The 13,703-nt window shown below is 40.6% G+C and overlaps 1 protein-coding gene across 4 annotated transcripts in view; it reads left to right on the top strand.

Annotated features, from left to right (window-relative positions):
- The window catches only part of HGFAC (HGF activator), a 44,728-nt gene that overhangs the window by 11,797 nt on the left and 19,228 nt on the right, over positions 1–13,703 (top strand). For all 4 annotated transcript variants that reach the window (XM_069794721.1, XM_069794704.1, XM_009923249.2 and 1 more), the window contains 3 exons: positions 2,647–2,760; positions 3,921–4,052; positions 5,450–5,560. In XM_069794721.1, the coding sequence (XP_069650822.1) occupies positions 2,647–2,760; positions 3,921–4,052; positions 5,450–5,560 (357 nt within the window). The remainder of the gene's footprint in view (positions 1–2,646; positions 2,761–3,920; positions 4,053–5,449; positions 5,561–13,703) is intronic.

Here is a 13,703-nt window from a genome sequence, read left to right as displayed (position 1 = left end):
TTTTGGGGAATCTCAACCACTTTATAGACACTTGAAAAACATGAAAAAATGAAATTTTGGGGAGAGAGAGTATCCTTTGGCCATGAGAGATAGGTGAGGAGTGTGTGAACCAGGGTAGGGAAGGACCTGCTTGAAAGTGAAGCCTGAAGCACAAACTCTCTCCAGGCCAAGAATACCATGTGTACATGGGAGTAGACTTGAAACCACTGGAGCTGCTTAGAAATTAGTGCTAAGCAAGTGTTGGAGGCATTGATCCAGCAAAATACATCTGCCAACTTCAAGAGAAAGTTTAAACAAAAAGTGTTTATGTTCAGGATGAAATGAAGCTCAGGTATGAAGGCTCTGATGGAGGGAGATGGTAGTACTGCACTGTACAGAGCCAGAGCTCACCGTAACAACATCCAAGGCGCTTGTTCAGACCTCCCCTAAATCAGTTGGAGCTTTATTTCTGCCTTCAGGTTTCCAGAGGATCCTCCACTCCTGCCCAGGGGATCTCTGTGGACTGTGTGTAGCATGTGCCTGATGTGATCCCTTCATACATATGGGCCAACTGGGCTGCGAACGTGTAGCTCGTATGTACGTACATATATATGCACAAAAGTGCAATGTGCCTACATGTGGGACCTCCAGATCTTGGGCAGTCTGTTAGGACTACTGCTCTGAATGTCTGGAAATCTTGGACGAATGCCCAAACCCCCAGGGAGACTCAGACTTGGGGAAAAAAGTACCAGACGGTGAGGTTTTTTGAGACGTTTGGACCAATACGGAAGGAAGAAGTAGAGTGGTGTGGGCTGTGCAGGCAGAAGGAAGAGGCATCATCCCAAAAGAGGCTCTGGGGAAGAACAGTTCCAGTTCTGGGAAAGGTGGGTGGCAGAAACAAAAAGGCCTTCCTTCTTTTGTGGGAACATATGGGTAGAAACGCAAGACAAGGCTACTGCTCTTTCAGCAGAGCCTCAGAGAGGTGAAGCTGAAGTCAAGGTGATTGCTAGCAAGCAGGGAGTGTTTTACCCATCAGGGTGGGGAGATACTGCTGGGTGGCTTTAGACATTGGCTGAGCAGGCAGGGACTTGGCACTCCCCAGTTAATGGATAGTTAATGGTGGGCAGGATTCCCTGCAGAGATCCATGTGCTTATGAGTGGAAGTTGTTCCTGGACTCCAGGAAAGGCGAGGAGGGATGCAGAACACCCCAGGGAGGTCAGACTGGAGTGGTGGATGGGATGTAGTGAGGCACTCCGACTGGAAAGAAATAGACTGGAAGTCCTTTTTGCAGATTTAACGAGGGTACAAAAAATAACTCAAGCACCACTGCACCAGAAGGTGGCTTGGAGAACAAGTCATGGTTTGGTTTGATGGGAAAAGGAAATGCCGGATTTTCCTTTGAGGAAATATTACACCACTAAAAGTTTCATAACTATTGAACAGCAGGAACAGTAGGAACATCACTGCCTTTACTTGCTCTCACTTGATGTTATCATGGAGTGAAACTACCAGTGAATACACCCAGACCTGCTCTCTGATATCAATTACACCACTCTATTCTGAAGTAAATATTTTGATCCGTGCAGGGGAACCTCACATTTACACTGCTGTAGCAAATTTCCAGATGTACCTTTCGTGCTTCGCTTCAGCCCTGTATGTGTGTGCCTATGTTTCTATATGTTGCATCCCATGCTTAGGACCGTACTCTCTAGCTGAAGCACCACCTGGATTGAGTAGCTCTACAGCTGCCCTCGCAGAATTTGACCAGCATTAAAAAAGAAGATTCAAATGCAGACAAGCTGTTGGGCCGTCTCTGCAGCAGGTGTAAAACACTGATGTTGGTTAACTTCAGGGGAGATAACTCCCTCGACACTGCCTGAAATCAGGAATGTTGCCTGGCCAGCAAGACTGTTACAACTTTTGCATTGCACATTGTCACGTAAAGCTTCTGTTGCAGGAGTTAAGAGGGTTGTCCTGGCACATCCCCTCCTCTCCCACCATATTTTCCCATGATTTAGAAAATTCTTTAGAAAACAGAGATATACTAGGCTGGTCCAGTTTAATATTGCTTGGCCTGATTTACTTGGATGTGCCCTTGTTTTGCTTTACATTTTTTTCCCTTGTTCCAGCTGTCCATTAGTTTTAGACATAATCCAAAAATCCATGGCAAATTCTTCTGTCGAGGGTTGTCCTTTGTGCAATTTGAAAGAGAGATGCATAATCCCGGTCATTGATGTTGAAATGCTAAGCATGCAGGGCAGTAATCCGGGCAGAGGCAGAGCTGCAGCCTTCCCTCCCCAGTGTAAAGGCACAGCTCCATCTTGTGGGCATTTGCCCCATCTTCTTCCTCGCCACAGCGGCAGCTCTGGCAACTAACTACATGCGTGCCTGGACCTACCACTTTCGGACAAGTTACTCTGGGGGAGGAGGTTCAGCTCAGTGATTTTCTATACGGTTTTTAAAAGCTGGATAAATATAGCTCCTATACAGCTGGAAACAAAACCAATGTAAATTGGTTGGAGAAACTTTGTTTTAGGTTAATAGATGATATTAAAACCACCATGCATTGAACCAAAATGGTTCATGTAACCAAGCTGACGCCTAACACAACAAAGCATGGCTTATCTGGCAGCTATTAACAACAACTTCTTATGTGGCCTGTCTAGATCACTGTGCAAACAACCCTTGCCAAAATGGAGGGACCTGTTCTTTAGCTCATGGCCATAGGATGTACCACTGTACCTGTCCCGAGGAATTCACGGGCGAGGACTGTCAGATGAGTAAGTACCTTCTTCCATGAGTGTTACAACATGAAGTACGAGCAGTAAGTAGAGTTCGTTAATGTTCGCTTAATGAAAAGGTAGTGCTGTTGTGATGGGAGAGACCACTGCAGCATGAATATTTGTGTAGGCGGGTTTCCAAGTGGTTATGACAGACAATCCATTGCTGACAGGCCAGCTGAAAATAGCTTGATTATACAATTATAAATCCAAGCATGCTCTGAGCCAGTGAGGTATTAGGCTGTGGGAAACACAAAGAGCCTCTTCCCCTCCCTTTGCTGTTTTTAAGGTTTAAATATCCCTTGCATGTTTGGAAATTACTAATATCATCTAGTAGGTAGGGCAGAGAGACATGAAAAAGCAACAAAATTTCAGGTGACGCCTTACCCCTTATGTATATGCACACATGGGTCTATTATGACTTTTCCTGTGATGTCAGCTTTGCACCTGGGCAGCTCCTCCACCTTCAGGGTAGTAATTTTCAAAGGAGAAGAGTCAAGCCAAAAGGCTTTGCCTGGGTTATTTTTCCAGTTTTATAGTGGTGTCACTCCCAATTTACCGCACATCAAGCAAGGAACTAGGCTTTTACACCTAGGGTTTTCAGTTGTGTTTGCTGTTGTTTAATGAAGGCTTTTCATAGAATCATTTAGGTTGGAAAAGACCCTTAAGGTCATTGAGTCCCACCATTAACCTAACACTACCAAGTCCACCACTAAACCATGTTCCCTGAAGCTCTAGACTTCTCTCCCAACAAGAAGCAAAGAAGCCTTTTTCAGTCCTCATGCTCCACTGTCTCTAACACAGCCCATCATCTGTGGATGATGCAGTACAGTGGGACAGACAGAAGTATATACCACTGATGATTTGATTTTTTGTGTTTGCTGAATGAACTTATGGAAGGGCTTAAGTAGTGGTGATGCTGTTGTGCTTACAGGGCTTGAAGAGAAAGCCACCTCTGCCTCAAGGGCCTTGGAGCTGCTGTGAGAGCGGCTTAGTGCCTCCACACTATGGAGGCTTGCTTACTTGAGAACCACTGTCAACAAACATGTATCTGCTCAACAGGAAAAAAGGGATGAGCAGGCAATGATGGAGACTGTGGTGCCATGCCTTGCAAGAAATAACCTCAGAAAGCTTGTGTTGTTTTTTAAAATATGTTTCAGATAAATGTTTTGACAACAGTCTCTATGAGTTCTTTGATGTGGGCATGAGCTGGTCAAGAGTCCAACAAGGAGCTGTGGAGCAGTGCATGTGTGTGAACGGTCAGATCGAGTGCAGGAGCGTCGAACACAAAAGTAAGGCACTATTTTGTATTACAGCTATTGGCCTGCATGCAGTGGGGATAAAGGACAGTAAGGATATCAAAGCCTGAGCGGTGTTATACACAGTAATGCTGCTCTTGCAGCTCATGTACCCTCCCCAAAAGAGAATATCTTAGCTTGCCTTTCCATGTATGAGCAGTAATGCTGACCCAGGAGATCATTTCAATGTGTCCGTATTTATTTGAGGAAGCAATTATATGCATTAAGCTGAATTTTAGGGACACATCTTAGTGTTTTCTTTGAGAGGGATGCAATCCTGAACTGCAGCATGTAAGAATATGCAACAGATTATACAGTAGAGGTGGTAAAATTTCTCCTCTGAAACTGTAACATGCCTGAGAGGCACACCCTCCTCTACTCTTCCCCTGCACACCTACAATCGTTTCATATTGCTGTTTCAGCTCTGGGTTTTCTTCCCAAGGCTATCCCAGTCTTGAGTTGCCAGCATGTAAACTCTACCCACCTCCAGGATCCCATATGCCCTGCATTGACCCCAGAGTCCCCATAGTTTTTGGCCCGACATACCCATTCCTGGCTGCAGTGATGCTTATGTTATGAAGCCTCCTCCTTGTTTTGGGGCTGCCAGGTGCCTGACACAGCTGGCCAGCTAGCTGCAGGGCATGCGCTTTGGGTCGTCACTTGCCTGATGAAGCCAGCACAGCACCTCCTTTATGGAGGGAGAGATGGTGGGAAGCAAACTGTATGCCTCCTCTATACGTGTGCTCTGGTACGGCTATTCTGTTATTCAGTCTGGCTGACTTTTACCCTGCCCAGACTCCCAAGTAACTTACAGTACTAAGTAAGCTTTATAAAAGCCCTTTGAAATAGGTAGGTGCTTTTATTCCCACCTTACAGAACTGGAAACTAAAGCATGGAGAGTCGGTGGCTTACTAGGACATTGGAAGTCCATGGGAGAATTGGGAAATTTGATAGGACTTGATACTTCCCAGTCACAGATCCTAAATATTTAACTGAGCTCCCTGCTAGATACGTTATAAATTTTAATGCAGCTCAGTGGCAAACTTGGAATTGGCAGAACCCTCTTTACAGAAAGAAGTGCTAATGCCATCACCATCACCACTAGTAATAATAATCACCACCCCCATTTTACCTGTTGTTCATTGATAATATTTGTCAATAGCTAGGCTGACATTGTCCAATAAAAGTGAAAACAATGAGACAGACTTCAGTGGGCAGAAATCAGTAGAGTTTCCTTTAATTTATATCAAGTGTAGGTCTGAGATGAGCAAAAAAGGAAAAACTTCCCCAAAATGCATATGCACAGAGAAGGTGTACTAAAGTAAGTTAAAATGGACTGAATCTCTTGAATAGTTTGTACCTTTGGTTTGATCATTGGTTTCTGCTTGTAGGTTGTGTTCATGATCCTTGCATGAATGGTGGAGAATGTAAAATGGTTACTTTCAGTGGGAAAATAGTATGCGATTGCAAAGGAAGTTATGCGGGGAAGTACTGCAATATTGGTAAGTATAACAACCTACTAGTGGGCAGGCAATTTGGAGTTTTCATCTGGGTGTGAAGCTGGTGTTTTTTGCTTCTGTATTGTATTCTGCCTTTGCAGACATTTCTTGTAATAACTCAAGAGTCACACAGAGGAAGTGTTTAATATATTCTTCCAGTGTAAAACACAGCACACTCTTCACCACCAAGACCCTGATTCTAAAAATATTTGTTCATGTCCTTAACTCTATGGAAAATTAAACACAGAAATTTTAATCCAATTACCCAGGCCCGTCAAATAAGTGCATGCTTCCCTGTTGCAGGATCAGTCACAGAGCTGTACTCTAGTCCGAACGCTTCCCCACAGATCCATGCATCCCTCATAAGGGAGGGATTTATGGTCTGACAAAATCTAGCAGCTGACTGTATTTGGTAGCACTAGATTATTGTGGGAAGTAGACAAAGGTAAAATGCACACCCTTTCTTTGGGTTTTCTTGTATTTTAAATTAATAGTACATTTAGCCCAGTACAGCTTATCTAAAAATCCTTACTTGCACTGGTGGGTCAGGACAGAAAAATTTGCTTTTTGGTGCCTACATGTTAGTTCTGTGTTGCTTCTTATTAGATGCTACATAGTTTTTGATACAATTTTCCTCCAGAAGACTTAACATTTCTCACTGTAGGGGTTAAATCTGCTTGTAAAATTTACTTGCATGCTAAATCCTCAAGTTCTATCAGTGGCTGCTTTTCAAATACAGCAGGCTTTGGGCATAAATTATAATAGACCTTCAGTCATACAAGCCTGTGATCCCATCAACTCACTGGCTATGTCCTTCTGAATACATAAATCCCAAGGCTCATCAAAATTGAAGACAAGACTCCTGGTAGCTATGGTGGGCAACTAGTTGTCCAAATGGGTGGTGGGGTAAAAAACTGTGGTAGTGAACACTGGAATTGGTATCTGGTATTCTTTTTTATTATTCTGATGGTTAACAAATGGTGTAGCCATCTACTCAAACTAGGGAAAAAAAAAATCCATTTGGGAGAACAGCAGTACAGCTGGAATAACAAATAGCAGGAGTGAATTGGCAAATTGAATGGTGTATGAACTGATCCTGAAACTTCACTCACCAGGTACCCAATGAATCGCGCAAAATAGGCTTGTGACTATTCCAAGTCCTTCATAAGGGGTGATATTGTAGCTCTGTTTTTTTGTCCTTTAGTTGCCCTAGGGATATTTGTCCCAGGCTTTGGGAATGCTGCTGCATGGATCCGGGTGCAGGGCTGTGTGTGCACAGCGTACGAGTGACCTGGTGTCTCGGGGAGGACTGCGCGCTGCTCATCTTCACGTGAAACTGTTTTTCAAATTCCTATTCCGTTATCAGCTTCCAAAGCAGCAATGCTGTGCATAAACATCCACCCAGCGCAGCCTGGATTATAAGTATCGGGATGACAGTGTTATAGCTGTAATATTGGTTTCTGTCTGACTGGCTTAGAACAAGAAATAAGCAGGTGTTCTTTGATTACTTGAAAATAATAAAGCAAACATTTGGTTTGCTAAACAAATGGCTTTAGATGCTTACAATCCATCTGTGTTCAGCTGCCTAACACCCCCACACAAAACGGGAACTGAAGGATTGTATTTATGTGTCAGGGCCTTGCAAGCAAGTTTAAAAATGAAAAAACCTCATTGCCAGGATTTAGTCATTCTGAACTAGTGCAAATAAATTAGTGCTGGGGTCTATAGACCTGGTAGCATCATCACACAAGGGCAATGGCATTCTGATGAAAGTACCGGGAGCTTGTGCTCTCAGAGCACGTAGAACTGATTTTTAAATATATGTTGGATTAATTTTTTCTTCAACCCTTCAATTTGATGCTGTGAGCACAGCTGGCTTTTTTTTGTTGTTTTCCTTTCACTGTCTTGTATAGTTTCCCTTTTTACTGGCTTGTATAGTTTCCCTTGTCTAACAGGACTGAATTGTGAGGTTACCCTTCAATCTGAATAGTCTATGGTTATAATGGTTGATTCAGAGAAAGTTACAGTGTGTCCAAAATGTACTTTATTCTAAATTATTCATTTATAGAGGCAACCTTAAACCCAAGATGTGATGCAAAAATGTCTTCTTTTTAAAAAAAAAAAAGAAAGAAAACAATCAGTTTACTAAACAATAAGTACCCCATTGGGCTGTGATATGTTTGAGGTCTTTCTGATGTCCTCTACCTTTGACTTTTACAAAGAGTAACCAGTCTTCATATGTTTCTAATGGAAAACCAGCTAATTTGTCTTGACGTCACACTCACAAATATTAATAACCGAATTGCCATTGTCAGATCACAACTCTAAGTACTACTGTGACTCAAGCACTGGCAAAGTAGAGGGTGACTGAGGAATAATGTAAGTAGCAGGAAATTACTGAGAAATACTTCTGGTTGAGGATATTCTCAGCAGGCAGCTGGATCATCATATTTGATAGACCTTTACCTGTTTTCCATGAATGTCTAAACTCTTTAGAACTCCTCTATGCTTTTCCCTTTCACAGTATGCCGTGTCAAGAAGTTCCAGAATTTAAATAGATATGATGTATCTTTTGTATTTTCTATTGTTAGCTTAAAAACTACTGCCTGGTAATTTTATTTCCCCCCCTTGAACAGTGAGTAACAAAGAATAATCATAACTTTTGTGATTTTACAGATACCTATTTATATGTCCATTAGTTGTTTCTTTTTTTGGATTACGGGGTCCCCGTCAGTAATCAAAAATAATCTTTTCACTGGTCTTAAAGTTCTCCTGCAAACAATCATTATATATATATGTATATTTATATTGCCAAGCCATTATCATAATGGCCATGCAGCTACTGGCAAATTATGAGCTGACAAAAAAAATATGGGCGGTGATAAATGTAACATAGGTGATACCTATAACAAAAGAGATCGATATATAAAAGACAGTTTCTAATATAGCTCTCTATTCTTTGTGGTAATACATTACTTTCTAACCCTTAAAGAAGAAACCTTCAGTACTAAAGAAAGAACTGCCATTTTAAAAAGTGTTCTAATACGGTTTATATGCATAAGATTTCAGTGAAGTTTAATTTCAAAGGAAATGAGATATGTCACCAGCAAACCCCTCCCCAAACAGATGCTGTTTAAATTTGTTCAAGGATCCATTTTTAATTAAGTTTAATTCATAATACTTTCCCTTAAATATGCACTTTTTTTCAGAAATAAGGATTTTCTGTTAACAGAATAGTTGCATTCGCTTTGGAGACGGAGTTCTTTCTGGGAGAGCTCTGAATCCAGGCTTTAGGTGAAGATTCAGAATTGATTATCCAACCGTGAGTAGCAATAGTTGTCTTATTGTACAGAGAAAGTTACAAAAAGGGCCCAGACCCAGCCACTTTGGCAGTGATAAATGTGAGGAAGAAGTGAAACCTGAGAAGGATGTGATATTTTATCTCTGGCCCCGGTTGGTACAGGGAGTGGAGAGGGTATTTTCTGGAAGATGATGTTTAACTTCAGAAATACTTAGCTTCATTGAAGGTGATAACTTATGACAAACAGTTATAAATATGTAATCGTAAAATTACTTGACATTTCATGTTTCTTTGGACAGAGAGGAGCCATGGTAGAGATGTTGGGTGACTACAGAGGGACACGCAGCTAAAGAAAGAGGAGGAGCTATTTGGCTGAAGGACAGATAATTCATTATAGTAAGCATTTATGTGATGTTAAAGGGAGTTGGAGGGTGAAGGAAGGAGTTGTAGGATTTATTTTAAGGGATTGGTGCCTTTAGGTTTCTGTGGTTGAAAACCCACCATTGCATTCACACTGTCAGTGTCAGTTGATATTCAAGTGGAAACCGATATATATTTTGCCCCATTGCCTGGGTAACAGCACTTCCTTCTCTTTACCATTGCTTTGGTACTGTTTTGGGGTGTGGGTTGTTAGTAAATTTGGGGATCTCATTTGTATTTTTTAGGTTTATTCTTGATTTATTGGAGGGTATGTTAGCGGAGTATCTTTATTCTGTTTAATTAGTTGCCAAGCCTTTTCCCGAAACATTTAGTCTCTGTAGGTGGCTTTGTTATGTTGCTGTTGATCAAAGGAATAACTGGTAGTCATATGTAGATAATTGAGGTGGGGTTTAATGCTAGTATTTTAATGATTTGTGAGCTTTTAACTGGATTTTTAGGGTCTAGAATTACCTTGATCATTGGGTGGTACATTGTTCTTGATGGCCAGCTGGGGTTTATTTCTGGCCTGTTTGTGTATTAGGGCTCAGTGACAGTTCAGGGTGTGTTCTTGTGGAACTGTTTGTGAAAATAAGGTAGCCACATAATAAAGTAAATCAGTGGGATGGGTGAGTTGTGGCAGATTTTGGTGCTTTTCATGATTAAACTAATGAAGAGGTAGAAAGCAGCACGTGGAAAGCCTGTTTGGATTTGTGTCACTGTGGTTCTGGGTTACAGGAGATGGTAGGTTTGAGAGTATTGGGAGGACTGCGCAGAGGATTATATGTTTTGAGTTTTCTTTGGATTAAGGTTTAGGTAGCAATAATGTTTTTGCTAGTATTTTGGTCATGATGAAGTACGAAGTTGTTGAAGGTATTTTTGAAAACTCTTTATGTTTTCTAGCGGGTTTTTTTCTTAGTTAGGCTATGAGTAATGCAGTTATAGGGGTACTGTATCTTTAAGGAAAGTATGAGTTGGAATGCTAATTGTGGAAGGCTTATGGTTATATAAGGAGATGTGTTGTTGTATGTCAGAAGTAGGTTGAAGATTTTTAGAAAAGGAAGATGACAGAATAGCTGAATATATAATTACATACAGGAAAAAAACCCTCTTGGCCACATCTTTGGGGGTTAAACTGGGGGAGTTTGAGGTAATAAAAGAAGTAAAAAAGACAGCAAACCCACCTTTCTAGTGGTTGTTTTGCTGAAATAAGGTGTTGGCAGTTTTCTACTAAAAAAGGTACTTTAGTAAAGGAAATTCAGCTCTGGAGGCTGGAGAGAAAGTTTTAAATCTTTTTCTTCTGAAGAAGACAGTGAGAAGATAATGAGTCTTAACTTTTTGGTTTATATTTACCAACGTTATCTATAATCTACTAGAATGCTTTTGGATTAGTGTTTAACTTCTTATTTTCTAGAACCCCAGGGGGAAAAAAAAGAAGAAATAGGGTGAAGTATAATAACAAGGTCAGTTGGCTGACAATGGTGAGTGAGTATTCAACCAGTCAGTCCCCCACTGAGCTTGGAGAAGTAGTTCTGCTACTGAGAGTTGAAGAGGATTTGTAAGTGGGGCTGAGATGCTGCTTGTTGCTCACATGTATGGACCATTGGGGATTAGTAATAAAACTAGGATGAAAAAGAATAAGGTTCCACAGTTCTGGAAGAATGTATAGGATAGCAGATAAAAAAGCATCATTATGGTTTGATATGGCTTGGAGAGGGGACTATGTTTTTTGCAGGGGTAAAGTTTTATGGGTCCCTTGGGAGGTTGCATGAGGATAGGGTAAGGGTTAATAAGGCAAGGATAATGAAGAGAAAGCCTAGGGTGGGTGCCGTTGCAGAAATAGTAATGGTGGGTTGGATTTTTATCTGATTTTGAATTATTTCAAAATAATTCAAATAATGCTGGAGTTACATGGAGAAAAACTAGGTCTAGCAGACTATCACCTGCAATGATAAATGGTGAGAGGATTGGAAGATGGAGTGAGCGAGCATGGCATTATCAACTAAGAACCCACCTCTTATTCATTGCACTAAGATAGTGCCCATATAGGGGACGGTGAGGAGACTAGGGCTAACTCTGGCTTTGTAAAATGGTAATTATAAGGTGTCATTTATGGAGGTGACAGATGTGAGCAATAACAGAGAGACTACTCTGATCTTCCAGGTTTCTTCATAGAGTTAGGAAACATAATAAAGATCTTGGCTGATATAGAGAAAAAATGCAAAGAAGGGAGCACCATTTGCATGGAGGTTACAGCAAGTGTAGGCTAGAGAGGAAAGAGCTAATGAGCTATACTGTTAGCAGTATAGCATATAGCAAGGATTAACTCTATAAAGATTGAGCAATAAGACAAATACCAAGAAATAGGCAAAAATTTCTCCAGTCAGAGGTAGGGGTAGTTTTGAGATCAACAGAGGACTTCTTTATTTTTACAAAGAAATGCTTTTTCTGGATGTTGGTGGGCACTAAGGTTTCTGTGGTGCCTTCTGTGTTCCTACAGTGGTGCCTTTTTAGATGACAAGTCTTTGTTGTAATCCTACTATAAACTAATACGATTAATATTAGCAGCTGCTAATATGAAGCAGCTGTTTAGTCCTTACTCTTACGATAGAGTGCCTGACTTGGCAGCAGTGTCAGTTATTGGGTGCTGGTTAATTCAAAGCCATAAAGGTGTTTTTAATCCTATTTTTTATTTATTTGAGACATGACAGTGGTATTGGTTAATTATGTTTTATAGAGGGCACATCTTCTCTTGAAATGTGGAGGGTCTGACATCTCTTGATCCATGCAATCTGTTTTGCTGTATAATTGCCGGTTAGGAAGGTGGTTGAAGGGAAGATGTGATAGATGTGGTACAGAAGCTCACAGGCTTTCAACCCACCCCTTGGATTACTGCAGAAATCTCCATTGCATTGTTTGTCTCTCCCATCGCTTGCTTTCTCCCACCAGCTCACACTGGGTGTTTCAGGTGCTCCAGAGACGCCCCTCTCATTACTGGCTCTCTACAGAGCAATGGCTCATCTACTGACCATCATTAATTGCTGTACAGTCTGCTTCTTTTCCTGTCCAGAGACTTATCTTGGGTCATTCTCTTAATACATGAGGACCTACAGGTATTTTCAAAAGAATGGAAGCTATCACTATGAATTAGGCACTCAGTCTTGAAAATCCCATAAGGTAGTCCATGCAACAGGTTGTTTCCCTGTCAAAAGAATATAGCACTGAGATTTGCTTGTTGCTGCTGGAATTTCTTTCCCCTACCTATTGACAACCTATTTCCTAAATATGTTGCTCCTTTTAGCTCTATATACTTACTTAGTTGATTGAATTTATGACTCTGTAAATCGTAACTATTGTGTTAGAACTGAAGATTATAAATAGAAAAATGAAATGGAAAAAGAGCGACTCCTCCCTCTTATCTAGGATATTACTTTTCTAAGCTATAAGAAAATACTGGCAGAGTTTATAGATTTCTGGATTTAAATCTTTGTGTGAAAGAATTAAGGTAGATTTGTACATTAGCTTTTATAACAAACATAAATCTCTTCAATTTTAGCTCTGTTGATCTAAGTATTTGCAAGTATGAAGGTACAAAGATACTTTGAAGAAGAAATATATTAAAAAATAAGTCTCATTTCAGTGAATGGAGTGTACCATCCTTATGTTAGGATGCAACTTAAAAAGATCTTTTGTGCTTTAGAAATCACTTTGTTTTCCCAGTCTTAAATGCATCCTTGTTTTACATGGTAAGTTTCTATTTGATTTAATTCATTACAAAAGGATGCCAATTTTTCCACATTTCTGCCCAGTTTGTGGCTCAGGCAGATGGTTTGTGTGTTTCATAATCAGGCTATGGTTTCAACAGGGATTTATTTCAGTGTTAGGTGTTGTTAGTCCAGGGGTTTTATTGCTATTCAACAAACCAGAAAGCAGCACAACTATTTGAATCAATTATTCATTATAAATTAGTGACATGCATTATCTGCTGTTGTACTAAATCATAAACCCAAACAGAAATATTGAAATCTAGATAAATATTATAAATGTATGATTGAATTATATAGAAATATAGCTATATAGATATATAGCTTCCCATATACTTCAGTTGTGATTTATGTTCATTGATTTTCAAACTAGGAAAGCTACAGTGGGTGCTGTTATTCTCACTTTCACAGGCAGGTATTAGTGCATGAAAATGTGAAGCAATTTGCTTCAAGCCAGGAACAGTCCAGTCCTGGGGCTGCTGCCACGCAGTCTCCTGCCCCTGCTCATTAGACTTCACATTCTTACCATTAAAGAGTGCAAAAGATGGCAACTGCTTTCTTCAGTGCAGTCTATGCTCACTTGGCTATCTTCCTAGATATTTACAGAGATTTTCAGCCGCACAGGAAGAAAGATAAACCAGATCTTCCTTTGGGAGCAGTGCTA

The sequence above is a fragment of the Haliaeetus albicilla genome, chromosome 1 (assembly GCF_947461875.1).
Source record: "Haliaeetus albicilla chromosome 1, bHalAlb1.1, whole genome shotgun sequence".
Classification (NCBI taxonomy): domain Eukaryota; kingdom Metazoa; phylum Chordata; class Aves; order Accipitriformes; family Accipitridae; genus Haliaeetus; species Haliaeetus albicilla.
Note: the sequence above shows the minus strand (reverse complement) of the source record. Positions and strands in the feature narration are given on the sequence as shown.